The 15,191-nt window shown below is 36.3% G+C and overlaps 1 protein-coding gene across 5 annotated transcripts; it reads right to left on the reverse strand.

The window, feature by feature from the left end:
• Nucleotides 1-5,824: 5,824 nt before the first annotated feature.
• Nucleotides 5,825-10,447, reverse strand: LOC109173334 (zinc finger CCCH domain-containing protein 1-like). 5 transcript variants are annotated; one of them, XM_019322570.1, is made up of 4 exons: nt 9,190-9,484; nt 7,947-8,782; nt 7,357-7,490; nt 5,825-6,207 (listed from the first exon to the last, which is right to left on the reverse strand). In XM_019322570.1, exons 1-3 carry the CDS (start codon nt 9,236-9,238, stop codon nt 7,386-7,388), a joined length of 990 nt encoding a protein of 329 aa, XP_019178115.1. In that variant the 5' UTR covers nt 9,239-9,484; the 3' UTR covers nt 5,825-6,207; nt 7,357-7,385. The 5 variants fall into 5 exon arrangements, with proteins under 5 accessions (XP_019178115.1, XP_019178118.1, XP_019178117.1 ...); XM_019322573.1 differs by lacking the exon at nt 5,825-6,207 and adding an exon at nt 7,016-7,027; XM_019322572.1 differs by lacking the exon at nt 5,825-6,207 and adding an exon at nt 7,036-7,155.
• Between the last annotated feature and the right edge of the window lie 4,744 nt (nt 10,448-15,191).

The raw sequence follows: 15,191 nt of genomic DNA on the forward strand, positions 1-15,191 counted from the left end.
GGATCCGGTAAAACGTCTTCCACGGCCGATCATCAAACTTCTCATCCCCCTTCACAAAACCACCCAAGAAGTTACCAACCTGTTTTTGTATGACCATGGATGTATAGCCCATTGGGAGTCCAAAGACCTGGACCCACATATCAATACTATCCAGCACCACGTCAATCGGCAGTATCCCATCCTCCACCGGTCTACACACCAAGGTATGATTATCAAACGCCCATGGCCCCTCATCTATCACATGTTGCAAATCTGTCTGATGATAGAAAACAAACATGAAAAGATTCGGCTGTAATTCTAAGACCTGCACACCGCACACGGGTTGCCATACGGAGGCTAAGACCTCTCGCATGAACTCGAGCTTCACCATCTTGCATGTCAAAAACCTACCAACGAGCACCCATGTTTGGCGCCCCTCCCCTACCTCCGGCGCAGCGACCTCCCCTGCTGGAACCAGAACATCCTCCTCGTCGAGCAAAGAGATGCCCGCATACCCTTCGACCAACTCCTCCTCCAAGTCGGCGTTCGGTTGTCGCTCCATCGACTACTCCCGGTATAGCAAAGTAGCGCTGGAAACGTGAGCAGATTCGCCGGAAAAATGCAGCAAAAGCGATCGGAACCCTAGAAAAATGATCGGAACCCTAGGAAAATCGTAGTAGAGATGTAGAGAGAACTCTAGAAAAACCCTAGAGAGAAAATTACCGGATAACTTGTTAAAATTTCTAAATTGGCTATCCTAAATTGTTTCTTCATTATATTTAATTTTGTTAAGTTACTTTAATCATTCTTAGTAATTGGTGATTACTTTCTGATTTGTGTGTTTGAAGATTAAATTTTGTGATTTAATTGCTGTTGATCACATGATTCACTGCTAATTAAATTTGCCTGAGAACATCATCCAATTTCTATGAACATCTTGCATTAATTTATGTTTAATTTTGCTAATTGATTATGTTTTATCTAATGATTTTATATTAAGATTAGTTGAGTTGAATTTAATCAATTTAGCTTAAATTAATCTACTGAGAGAATTGACTGAGTTAATCTAGTCTTATTCCCTAGTCGTTTCGTTTCGTGGTTAATTTATTATTTTTCCTGTCTTTATTTTCGCTTGCGTTTTCATTTAGTTTAATCCATGTTGATTGCGATTTAGTTTAATCTACTTGTTATTTTACTTTCTCTGCTTTAATTTTATTGTTTGTTTTCCTGAGTTTGATTGATCTTCACCTTTGGCATTTGATCTTAGTATTTTAAATCATCTAGTTTTTGTTAATTTACTACTTTATGTTAATCTCTCTTCCCACTCTTTTCAAGTTATTAAATTGCATCGTACAATTTCCTGTGGGATCGACCCTTGCTATTGCATGCTACTACTACAATTGACTCGTGCACTTGCGATGACTTTATTAAAAATTGTCCAACAATGCGGTTTGTACCATGTAGCTGTTGGAGACATGGACACCCTTAGGGTTTTTGTCTTTTAGCTTCTGAAGGATAATACAGTTGCATTTAATGCTCTTGGGTATGTGTGTCCCACACATTAAGGTTCTTTTTGTCCCTATGATGGTTAATCAACTCAGACAGTAGAGACATTCTTCTCGTTATAGGAAAGAATGAGTGTCTTGATAAGTCTTCATAAAGGTTACTGTCTTGTCGAGATGGTTGATAACCTGAGATGATCTTTCGTTGTTGAAGCCTTTAATTCCGTGCTCTTGTCTCTTTTCGCTTTGATAGACCCAACTAAGAAACATAACTCGTTTTCGTGTGTTTGTCTAGCTTAACACGAATTACATAATGAGTTATGGCAACTTTCGTCTAGAACGAAAGCAGCGATGAAAATAACGAAATTTAGGGGTCTACATTCTAAGTACATTGGTATTATCAAAATCCTAATACAAGAGTTCCTAACAAAGGAAAAATAATGAAGTAAGCCTAATAAACTAAAGCAGGCCCAATATGTTTTTTTTTTTAAATGATCCAAGTCTGGCCAAATTGGGCCAGACCCGGCCCAAAACATTTGCCTTCATCATCCTCTTCTACCACTGTAACCCTAGCAGCCTTGTGAATCATCAGTGTTGCCCAAACTTGAGAAGCAGAGACGGAGCAGTGACGGCCTGGGGTCAGCGCTGCCTGAAGGAGGGAAGAGTGGTAACGGCGTCGAGTCGTAAACCCAGTTCAACGCCTATGCCTCCCGAATCGCCTCATTGCAGCGCTAATTACCATCGCCCGCCGTCGTCGACTGGAGCTTGAGGAGCAGCGACAGCCCGTCTCCAGCGTTGCCTGAAGGAGGATGAAGCAGGACGTCGACGAGAAACCCAGCGTCGTCGTCGTCGTCGCAACGCTAGCATCGCCGCTGTTATCTCAGAGTCGCAGATGCAAACAACCACATGTTCTGAAAGCGGAACGCACCGGCGATCTCCTTAACGCCGGCGAGATGGAAAAAATAGAACTGGTTTTTTTTTTAATCTGCAACCGTCATTCTCTCTCATCGCCAGTAGGAGTCGCCGGAAAACGCAAATCGGAGACTAAATCGCACTCCAACAATCATGATAGATAATTTCATAATCCAAAATAAAATTAAAATCGTACGTATTAATGTTGAAAATTATTTTCAGCAGTCCAACAAATTAATTACAATTAATTCATTCAAAATATACATACTAAATTACTCAATTATATCATAACCAAAAGATATATTTTAGATGCATATTTTGATGAATTAGGATGAAGGTAACTGTAAACCAAAGCATATACAAAAATTTATGTATATGAAATTAATGTTGATTCTTAGGCAATAACAATCAACCAGACAGAGATTATGAAGGCTCTGATACCAAATGTTAGATCTAAATAGTCTAACTATAACTGAACAATAGTATACGAGAAACCTGACCTCGTATGAGAGCGGAAGCGTAGCCATGTAGATCTCCAGCCATAGTTGATGTTCCTGTTGTGTTGCCTCTTAACGGTAGACCGTTAGTCATGTTTTGCCTCAGACCTGACTCAGAACCCTAGATGGTGTATTGGTGTCTACTGAGCAGTCTGAGTACCGTAACTACATGTGCTATCTAATCCATAAACTTGTATCCCATCAATCCAGGTTTATATTAGGCACAGAGTTTGGTTGACTAACAACTACTAGTTATTAAGTCCAACCAGACCACTTAATAAGCCTAGTCAACTTGCACCACTTAATCAAGGATTCAAGGCCCTAATATATAATATACAATATATATTATAAGGAAAAATCTTACAATCTATACTATTTTGGGAATGAGGGATGGAATTCTGAATGGGAATTACCTTGGCCTCCCTTCTTTGATTGGCAGAAACAAACGTGAAACCCTTGGGTTTATTAAAGATAAGATTGTGGGTAGAATCAAGAGTTGGACCCACAAATTCCTATCCAGAGCGGGGAGATCTTACTCAAGAATGTCATTCAAGCCATCCCAACATTTGTTATGAGTGTCTTCCTTCTTCCAATTGAACTGGGAAATGAGATCGAGAGAATTATGAACAATTTTTGGTGGGGATGTGAGGGTGAAAGGAAAAAGGGCATTAGATGGAAAAGTTGGGAAAGACTATGCATACCTAAACAGTGGGGTGGTATGGGTTTTAGAAGAATAAGAAAGTTTAATATTGCAATGTTAGGGAAAAGGCTTGGCGCCTAATTGATCACCCAGACTCTCTTCTTTCTAGAACTTACAAAGCCAAATACTATCCGAATGGGACCTTTATGGATGCTCATCTTGGTAGTAATCCCTCCTTTATTTGGAGGAGCATTCTTGAAGCACAAACTATTGTCAAAAGGAGTTGTCGCTGGAGGGTTGGAGATGGTGAGTCTATTTGTATTTGGAATGACCCATGGTTACCAAATAAGAACACCCTCCCAACCTGAAAATGCCAAAGTTGCTACCCTTATGCAACCTGGGAACTCTTCATGGAATGATGCTCTCATCAATTCTCTTTTCAACATTAATGATAGAAACCTCATCAAGAGTATTCCCCTTCCAGAAAATAAATTCAAAGACAAAATTGTTTGGATGGAGGATGAAAAGGGAGTTTTCACTGTGCGTAGTTGCTACAAGGCCCTTATGGGGGATTATAATTCTCAGTAAGTGCCTGTCTGGACTAGATTTTGGAAATTTAAATTGCCCCCAAAGCTTAGGACTTTCTTTTGGCAGGTGTGCTCATCCTCTCTCCCAACTTGCCATCTTCAGAGAACAAAGCACATTAATATTCCTGGAATTTGCCAATTATGCAACACTGAAGAGGAGTCATATTTCCCTCTAGCTAGAAATTGTTGGTTTTCTCTTGGTGATGTCGACCATCTCTCCAGCACCTCTTTTCATGATTGGCTTGTGACTTTATTCTCAACTAAATCTGATAATGATCTATGTGTTATCATCTCTATATGCTGGAAAATTTGGGAGGCCAAAAATGAAAAGATTTGGAATCATACTATTCTCTCAGCTGCTTTTATATGCCAATCTGCTAAGAATTATTTATGTGAATGGACTTTGGCTAATAACACTCTTGACACTGCCAGGTTTTCAGTTGACACTACTTGGTCCAGACCACCAGCTGGAATGCTTAAGCTTAATGTGGATGCTTCTCTTGATTTCAGCAACAACAAAATGGGCTTTGGCTTCATCCTTCGTGACTCTAATGGACATCTTATCGCAGCCAAGTGCCTACCTCCAATGGGTTCAGCACCTACAAACCCCATGAGGCAGAAGCAATTGGCGTGAGAGAAGCTTTAAAGTGGATTAAAGATTGCAGATAGATAACATTCAACTAGAGAGTGACTGCCTCCAAGTCATTCACGACATTCATCATGTTCATGATCCTATTTCCTCTTTTGATCTCTTACTTTATGATGTTAGGAAAATAGCTTCAAGCTTCACAAACTTGAGCTTTTTGTTTGCTAGCTAGGGAAGCCTTGTCCAAGTATGACTGTATGGATTGTTCCTTACTTCCTTTTCCTTCAATTGCTTGTGCTTTGAGCTTGGATCTTACTTAATGATATCTTATGTTTACTTTCAAAAAAGAAAAAAAAAAAAAAAAAAAAAAAAAAAAAAAAAAAAAAAAAGCTAAAATGGCCTAAACTCCAATTCTTGTACCTCTTTAGTTTTCTTATACAAACTTTCATTCTATCCTCTCAAATAGATTTCTTTTTTGAAGGTTTAGAAGATTTTATATATAAAACTTGTTTGCAATCATGATTGATTTGGCATATATTGTTGACCTTATTTCTAAAATTGCTTCCTTAGTCTCTCTCATACTTCAAACCCTAGAGAATTAGTTGTTTAATTTCATACAGGCTAATGGCTACTTAGAGTTTACATCAAGTACAATTGAGATTTTGCGGGTGTGCATCAATGTTGGACACTGGTTGAGCTACTATGGTTGGTTGCTTCTCTCATGTGTATTAGTAAAACTTTCAAGTACGACTTACGAAATACAAATGTTTTTGTATTCTGCATAAATAATAAAATGTAGATTTTTTTTTTACATTGACCCCGTTTGGTAAAAAATTGGTCTATAGGCCAATTTTAGCTTATTTGACCACTATTAATTATTTGATTTGATTAAAATATCAATATAAATGTTTGATTAATTAACTTTTTATAACTTCAAATGGTTAAAATTCAAAAAGTTAATCCAAACAACTTTTTCAATTAGCTTTTTTAGAAAAGAAATTATACCAAACAGCTATCAGCTAACAGCTAATTTACCAAATATTTTTCTACAATCAGCTAATGTTATCAACTATTTATACCCTCTAATTAACACAATCAGCTAACAGCTATTTTACCAAACAAAACTGATGTATTAGTTGAAAGAAAAAAAAAAGGCTCAAATGGATTAAAAATAGCTTGTATGATGCAAACTCCACACTTCCACGGCATACTATTTTAAATTGAGCAATGCGTTCATACTTCAATCTATATTCTAATTTGATTGATGGCATTTTCCTCCCTTGACTAGTGTCATATTTCCATTGCTGGTCAATCTTGACTGCATCAAACAATTTGATGTCTTCATCTTCAAATTTCCGGTGCTTTAGTAGTTTCCTCAAACTTGATTGATTTCATGCATCGTCATGGCGATTCGAGCATGGTGGAATGAAGGAAGAAGCTCAGTCGCCATTAGGGATGACAATAAGTTGAAAGTAACAAACTACATCCACTTCTCAACTCCAACCTGCATTGCATTTTGATAGATGTTTATTGGTTGGAAAGCTTTCCCATACCATAGCAGAAACAAGGAAAAGTTCTCAAACCCAATTCACTCTCAGAAACTCAATACTCTCTCTGTTCCATTTTACCTGTCTTATTTGTTATTCATTGATCAAACTGACTCTTTCTTCTTTGTTTATTTTCTTTAGTATTCTTTAATTATTATTAAATTTGCTTCTTTTTTTTTTGTGTGTGTGTGTGTGTGCGCGCGTGTTTTAGAGTACTTTTAATGTAGCTTATATATATATATATATATATATATATATATATATATATTAATTTTAAACTTAATATTATAAAAAATTAAATTCAAAATAATTTCAGTCAAGTCTAGTTAACACATAAAGGCCCTGTTTGGTAAAAAATTGGCCTATAGGCCAATTTTGGCTTATTTGACCACTATTAATTGTTTGATTTAGTTAAAATATCAATATAAATGTTTGGTTAATTAGCTTTTTGCAACTCCAAAAGGCTAAAATTCAAAAATCTACTCCAAACAACTTTTCAATTAGCTTTTTGATAAATGAAATTATACCAAACAGCTATCAGCTAACAGCTAATTTACCAAACACTTTTCTACGATCAGCTAATGTTATCAACTATTTATACCCTCTAATTAACACAATCAGCTAACAGCAAACAACTATCAGTTAACAATCATTTTACCAAACAGGGCCAAAATGAAATGGGAATGAGAGAGTACAAATTAGGTGGATGGATCCCAGGCATCTATACTCTGAAGAATCAACTTAATTGCAATGAAGTGTCATTTTGTTTTCCAGACACTGCAACCTCAACCTCAAGGCCAAACCTCTTTAACAAGAGATTCATTACCCAAAACATGTATGTGAACAAAGATGATGGTCGTGTAAATATTAGTAAGAGAGAATTCTCCCAACAAGTTTTCCAGACATTGCAAAAATAAGCAATGCAGAGTAGTGACAAGTATTATATGTTGATGCATGCTTTCTTTTAATCACAGGTGCCTAACTAAGATAGCTTTTCTATGGTGCTTTCTTGAGCAAAATATTTCAGAATATATAAATGTTTCTTAATATTTTTTGCAAAATCTAAAATGCAACAATCATAACAAGACTCAAAGTTAGTAAATTACCAGAGTTAACAGAAAAACGACAAGGTTCCTCATTTTCCTTCAACAGCCATCTTCTTGCGTATCTCAAAAGCAGTATTGAATATCCCAAGTGTAGGCTGGTTGCACACGAAGCACTTGTTATTTTTTGCATGATGCTGAGAAACACAAAATAAAGATGGATTAATTATTTTAAACATAAAAAAAATGAGTAATTCTTAATGAAAATAGTAGACAGGAGGAAAAAAACCAAGTCACCATGCACCAAATTAAAGTTCATGTACGACAACAAACTCATGCTAGCAGATATACAAACACACAGCATTCCAAATATCTAAAAGACAGAATAGCATTTTAAGTCCTAAACAAACAGCAGCATGATTGTTGTTAGTACGTACTTGTATTGGAAACCTGCTCTGACATGCAATTCAGATGCATATGAGTAAGCTATTGCATTCACTCTAGCTCAAAACCCAATACACTAGCATGTGCAGCAATTAATTGTAATAATTTTATGTTGAAAGACAATATATAGCCTTACATTGGGGGTTAAATTGCTCTACCCTTGTTCAAATTCCAGTAGATATATACCCTGAAAAATATAAAGGGCTTACCTTTAATGCACAATGCTCACAGAAGTAGTGCTTGCACTTTGTCACAACGGGGTCGACAAAAGGTTGCCTACAGATGAAACATGCAAAGGGTATCGCATCATCTTCATCATCATCACTCTGCTCTGCACTTTCATCATCATCGACCATTCCCATTTCCATTCTTCTCTTCTTGGCTTTCTCTGCTTCATCCCACTCCTTTTCCAGCTGCCATCCCGACTTATAATCCCCTCGATCATGCATAAACTTGCATGAGTCTCCATAGCCACAATATCCAGTTTCTTTGTAGTCCTTACAGATATCTGGCTGATAGTCAAACCTGGCAGAAACTCTAATGTGAGCAGAAGCTCTAAGAGGACCATGTGATCCACCAGCTTTCTCGCTGGAAATTGTGTGCTCTCTCCGGAAACCTGCCTTGTAGTCAGTATATCCATGTATCCCCTTATACAATTTCTCATCCCCAGTCTTCTCATTTTTCCCTTTCAAGGCCTCTTCTGCTTGCTTGAGAACTCGCTCCCTAATTGCCCGGGCATCTTTTGAGAACTCCGTCTCAGTTTCCAGCGTAGCAGTTGCTTTATTATCATTCTGAACCTGAATCTCCCTCGAAGACTCGAACTGAAAAAGAGACCTTTTAGAATCTGCATCAGATTCTGAGGTTATCTCCCGCTTTGAGGGCCTAGTAGAAAAGTGCAGCTTGTTGTCAGCAACTGCTGGCTTCTTCTTATTAAATACTACTGAAGTCTCGTCTTTCGAATCTCCATCTTCGTTCTCACCCTCTTCAATGGCAGTACGTTTTCTGATGTTTTTGGCCTTTGATGGCTTTCTGAAGAAACTGCAAACTGAAAAAAGTTTCAAGGCAGATTAGCAAATGTAAGGGGAAAATCACATTGAAAATCAAGATTATCAACAAAAAACAACTATGCAGTATAAACACACCAAAAATACTTTCCTTGTCTCAGATATTTATAACATTTACAATCTTGGCTCAACAAATTTATACATAAAGGCATAAAGCACGACCAAAATAGCACAAATTTACATCTAGGTTAACAAGTTAGCAAAAAGAATTTCAGAAATAATTCCATACCACGATTCACATAAATGAATGGTCAGTATTTTCAATTTAAAATTTGATCTTCATTAATTGTTGCTAAACATTAGTGAGAACAACATCCAGACTTGAATTATGTGAAAATCTTGACACACACACACAAACAAAAAAAAAAACTGAGGAGGAGAAGGAAACCTGTCTGTTGAGGGTCTTCAGAATTAGCTTTCTCAGGTTCCACAGCCATTCGATGGAAGCGCGACTAAACTGCTACTTTAGGAATTAGGGATTTTAAGCATTTAGGAGAAGGCGAAAGATATAATAGGGACATCTCACCCGACCCGGGTTTTCCTTTCTTCTAATCTTCTTCTTGAAGTCGGCAGAACTTATGAGCAATCAGAAACTAAATCCACGAGCTAGCAGAAGAATATATATCATTAACACAGGAAGAATGGCACCCGGGTGAAGTGAGTTTACAAATTAACATTAGTTCAACAAGTAAAACATACTAAATAACCCCACCTCCCACAAACTCTCTCATTTAACATTTATACCAAATTTGTTTATTTACAATACCCCACCTATTAACATCCTACCTTTGCTCCACCCAGCAGAATGCACAAACTTACTCTTCAATGACACAATTCTATACACCCAAAATGCACAAACAGAAGCTATTAGCATGCACAATATTCAGTCCACACACCACTTATATGACTACACACATTAGTACTACACTGATGCACCGTACTACTACCACACACAACTTACCACCCCTGTCATTGCCAACCCAATATTAAATGTTTTTCTTTGGTTAGTGGTCCCCTCTCTATTTTTTTTTCAACTAATTAATAGCTAAACAACACCACCAAAAACAATTGATATCTCCTACTGCTAGTTTATGGACCCAACAATATGCTTTTCCCCAATTTGTGCATCCAAACATTGATGTTAGTTCTGCTACTTTTTACTAAATTAACACCATCACGTCTTTGTGCATATACTTGAGAACACTCTGGCAATCCCACTTTTGAATTCCAGTGCACAAATAACCAAGACCTAATCTTCACACCAGAATTCACCATCACAATCCTCGAGCCCGATACAAACCCTACCCGTGATTATGCATTTTAGGGACTTTTTAATCCCCATCTCCGTTTCTACAGTGTGGCACAAACCGCCCCTCCCACTGCCTCAAGAAACAAATTGAAGTTCCTCCAATGGCGTATAAACGGCCAACATCGAGGAAAATAAAAATTAAAAAAAAAAAGGGAACAAATACATACTGATTCTATTCGTTGCTTCGAAGGATCCACGACGTTGACTTAACATTGGGGTTGCGTCGGCCATGGATTCCGATGGGGGAGTTGTCGCCTAGGCTACAGATTCTTGGTAGATAGATGAAAACTTTTGCGTTAATGGCTGTGGACGAACAAATTCTCAGCTTCAACAACTTTGCGAGCCCTGGGTAGTAGAATCGTGTTTCTCGCGTTTACCATATTATAGACTGCCACGATCACATTCCATTTACCCTTTTACCCCTGGACTAATTACTACAGTACTACGGTTACCACCCTAATTTCGTGCCAATTAATTTTTACCAATTGTGCAATCACAGCCGTTTACTTGTTTAATCCAAAGGCTACTTAATAATCCACAGTCCTCATCTAAGACACTATTCTCACTTGATCTCTACTATATATATATATATATATATATATATATATATATATATATATACACTGAGATGACCTTAATTTTATATATTTCCTCCTCGCATAATCTCTCCGTTGCCACTCCTATCTCCCCCAAATAATTGAAAACTTTAGCTTCATCATCGGATCATCAATTGATTCAAGAATTAGCAATCAAAGATCTTCAATTCTAAGTTGTTTTAGTATGATAGTTTTTTGGGCTTCTAGAAGTAAGATTTATGTCTACCTAAAATTTATCTACCCCAAGGCAAAACTAATTTTCCTAAAGTGCTTATGTGTTCAATTTCTGTCAAGATTTCTCAAAGATAATTCTCTTAGTATTTATGAGCATAGGTTATTTTACTTGTAATGATTAAGGAATATTTGTATGTGAATTACATGTTAAAATCGTAGGTGGAGATTCATATTTTTATGGTGTATGTATTGTGTGTCAAATTAGATAGTTCGCATATTTGTATCGAAATGCATATTTACATCCATTCGTATATATAAAGCATGTTAGAAAAAACTGTATGTTATAACGCACCCTACTATGCATATATACAATGTTATTAATTGCCATCAATCTGTGTGTACGTGTCAATACTTGTATAATTAGTATGCTATGGGCAATCCCGCATACACCTCGTGTAATTACGGCATAAGAATTTGGCATAAAATATTCGTTATGGAATTTGGTGAAATATTTCTTGTGTGCTAAATTTTGGTACTTAATACTTATGTAACTACTTGTTATGTGATTATATGTAAAATTTTTGGTGTGCAATATGAAGATTTTGATTCTATTGTCTTCCCAAAATTTATTTACCCCCTAAGAAACAAAAAACTTTTTCCTAATTGCCTACGTGAAAACCTTTTCCTCAAAAATCGATCTTTGTCATTTTGAGTAATTTTTATATGATTTATGATCTTCCTGAATATATATGACAAATTGTCCGGTTATGCCGCAAAGAATTTATTTGTTGAATATGCACTAGCTTAACATGTCGAACAGTACGCAGATATGTTGTGTGATTCCATATGACTAGTTATTATTTAAGACTCGAAATATGTTCACATGCATTCATGCTCTATACCTATAGACTTAGGAAGTTATATATTTAGCATAATTGCAGCTGCATACATAGATTTGCCATTTTGCAGGCTTCGCATATAACATAATAGTTAATCATGAAAGATTATCGCATATGATAGGCTTGTTATTATTATTTGGTGCATTATGTCTTAGTACAATGATTAGGTATAAATCCTATATATGTGGTATTCGGCTCATGACATGCTAAATTGTACATTAAATGGTTATATCCATTCATGGTTCGCCTGTGTTGATATATGTGCATATTGTATGACTATTCAAATTTGCACACGTATGGTATTAGTCTCTTAGTTAGACGCACAAATAAACATATTTAATTGCATGTTCAGTGCATCTTATGATCCTATATGTTTAAATCATTGGAAATTATTTAAATATCGTGAGTAAGACTTCTATGCTGTGTTTATATTCATATGAATTGCAGGCTCGTAGCCTCATTATTTGGTATATTTCGTTAGTACAAAGGTTAAAGATATAGGGGTGAAGTCAAATGTGCCGTTTGGGTGTAAGAATTTTTAAGTTTAATCGTGCAACAAGCCAAATTCCCTTCCTTTCCCTGACAAACCAAATGCCGTTTCGTTGAGAAATCCCCTCTACCACTTCAAACTTCGTTCTTGATACCTTCTTTCAATTGATTCCATACAAGGTGGCAACCCTATCCCCTAGAATGCAACTTTAATTCCTTTGACCCAATTCCTATTTAACGTCGTTACCAAGTTTGAAACCTAAAACTTCCATTCTCTTTTTCCCTTTGGAACCTTGTTGATGATTGTTTGATTGTGGATTGTGTTGAGGACCACCTTGTTGATGATTTTGCTTACCTTCCTTACTTGTTGTCTCTTGATTCGTTATCTTTATTCCTTGAATTGATCCATATCGTTGTCTCATGGTATTGAGTGGTATTGTTGAGTATATTCTTCGTATGGTCGGTGTATTGCATCTATTCCTCGTGATTTGTAAAGCAAGAGTTGTTTAAGACTATACTTATGTATTCCCAAGTCTCAAGATGGTTTTACCTATAAAGTATACACTTATATATTTCAACGAGTTGGAGTGGGTTACTTAGCAATTTTTGCTAACGGTTGTTATACCTTATGTTTTCAGGTGAATAGTCGATCCGAGAGCGCGATAGTGGAGCCCGGTTTAGACTTGGTTCCCCTTCCTCTAGCTTAGTTGTTTTGGCATGTGGCGCGATAGTAGTTCTTGTAAGCCTGTGCATCTAGGTTGGAAATCTAGATGTGGCATAACATCCCTACTTAACTGTTTAGCTTCCGCTTAGTTTTAATTAATGGTTAGACTTTCTACTTAACTCTAAGTTTGAATGCCTTATTTTATGATTAAGTTTTGGGAGTGTTACAACCATTGAACCCAACCCTGATGATGATTTCGTTAGTCCGCTGGTAGTACCATTGAAGTACATCCATGACATTCTTCTTAGTGAGTGTAATGAGCATCATGCACAAAACCTCGCAAGCTCACCCCTATTCCATCAGACTGTCGTATTCTCGCAGGAAATGTAGTTGAAGACACCAAATGTGTGTACATGATGGTTTTGATGACGTAGGCGAGATTCAAGTGAATGTAATAATTTTAAACTTTTTTTACTACAGTTACTGTTTGTAATTGCCACGAACTACGTCGACAACCATGTGACTATTTACTTTTTGAGGTCTTAGACTATTAAATTTGCTACTTTTGAAAAGAAAAATTTAATTCAGTATGAATATTAAACTTATTTATTTTTTTGTAAGTGCAAGTAGTGTGAAAAAAAAAGGGAGGTATGCTCCTGAATGCAAGTGTCAGCAGTTGTGCAGCCGCGTGGTTGACCAATGTGCAAGTATGCATATTCAAAGCTTGTACTACGGTTTTTTTTTTTATGAGACAAGTTAGTTTACGTTTTTTATGGTTGGAAAAATGTTATAAACTGACACGCGAGCTATCATTTTGAGTAGGTTTCATGAACACTTTGAGTTAGGTCCAAGAGGATTTGAATTATTTAAAGTGATGAGTTGATTTTTTTTTTTTTATTAGTTGATGGGATTGTCATTGCAGATGCGAAATTGATATTGATTATCAGAATACATTGATTCTTACTTTTGTAATTTAACGCTTACTAAATGAAAATTAATCAATATAGCGGGACAGAAGCAATAGTCAGTGTGCGCGTAAAAAGGCTTAGACACATCCGAGCACAAACATTAATTATGACGGTGCTCAATAAAATGAACAAAATAAGTACCATCAACACCTACTTTAAGTACAATCCTAGCCTCGCAACCCACCCTATTAGAAACACGATGTCGCTTTTGAGCCGCAGGCGCTGAATCCAAAGTCTCATTCCCAACAGACGGTTCATCCATAGACTGTTCAAATCCCTCACAGGAACAAACCAAATAGTTTAAAACCACAACACCCCCATATTCTTATGCACGGTACTACGACGTACGTCAAAACGAACAACAGGCGCATAATGCCGATAAAAAACAATACCATGATCAAGGGACTGAAAACGCTGACCCGCAATAGGCTTGACAGCGTCGTCACACGAAAGATTCCAATACTTAGTTCCACTTGGAGACACGTCCATAAAACAAGCTAGAGATTCCGACTACCCTGTACACACATTAAGCACAACAAAATGGGTAAACAAAGAGAAACAAAATATTATAACACCCATCAACAGCAGACATGAGATAAAACCGGTAATTTATATCCTGCACCAAAGCGCGCGTTGCATTGTGCACCCAGATACAAAACGACGTCGTTTTAATTTTTTATTTTTATTTTTTAAATTTCCCGCCCCAGTGTTTGACAGTTAATTTTTCTTTAAAAAAAAAACCCCATGTTCAAAAATGTACATAATGTTATACTAGAATACACATAATTGTATACATGAATGTACATAATTATATAACAAAATACACATACTTTTTTTTAAAAGATAATACACATAATCTAACATAATACATAATAAACATAAACTTTTAACATAATATACATCAACTCTTAACGTCGCTATTTTTCCGTCGCTATTTTTGCTTTTTTTTGTAGTGAACATAATACACAAAAATTTCCTAATTTGGATGTACATAATTGTATAAAAAAAATGTACATAATTGTATAAAAACTGCACATAATAAAAAATATACATAATTGTATAAACAAATATACATAATAAAAAATATACATAATTGTATAAAAAATGTACATAATAAAAAATATACATAATTGTATAAACAAATATACATAATCATGTGAACTTCCCACCGCGCATCCCAAAACGACGTCGTTTTGGGAGGCGCGGGGCGTACAGTGTATTGTACGCCGTGGTGCAGGATATAACGATTGGATAAAAACCCTCTGTGACATTGACACAATTACTAAAGCTA

The sequence above is a fragment of the Ipomoea nil genome, unplaced genomic scaffold (assembly GCF_001879475.1).
Source record: "Ipomoea nil cultivar Tokyo-kokei standard unplaced genomic scaffold, Asagao_1.1 scaffold0480, whole genome shotgun sequence".
In the NCBI taxonomy this organism is placed as follows: Eukaryota; Viridiplantae; Streptophyta; class Magnoliopsida; order Solanales; family Convolvulaceae; genus Ipomoea; species Ipomoea nil.

What these genes read in the sequence shown, in the direction of transcription:
- LOC109173334 (XM_019322570.1), bottom strand. Translation starts at nt 9,238, where the DNA reads ATGGCTGTGGAACCTGAGAAAGCTAATTCTGAAGACCCTCAACAGACA. An exon ending in TGAAGACCCTCAACAGACAG is followed by an intron (nt 8,783 to 9,189) that starts GTTTCCTTCTCC and finishes AACTTTTTTCAG; the next exon opens with TTTGCAGTTTCTTCAGAAAG. An exon ending in GTGAGCATTGTGCATTAAAG is followed by an intron (nt 7,491 to 7,946) that starts GTAAGCCCTTTA and finishes TGTGTTTCTCAG; the next exon opens with CATCATGCAAAAAATAACAA.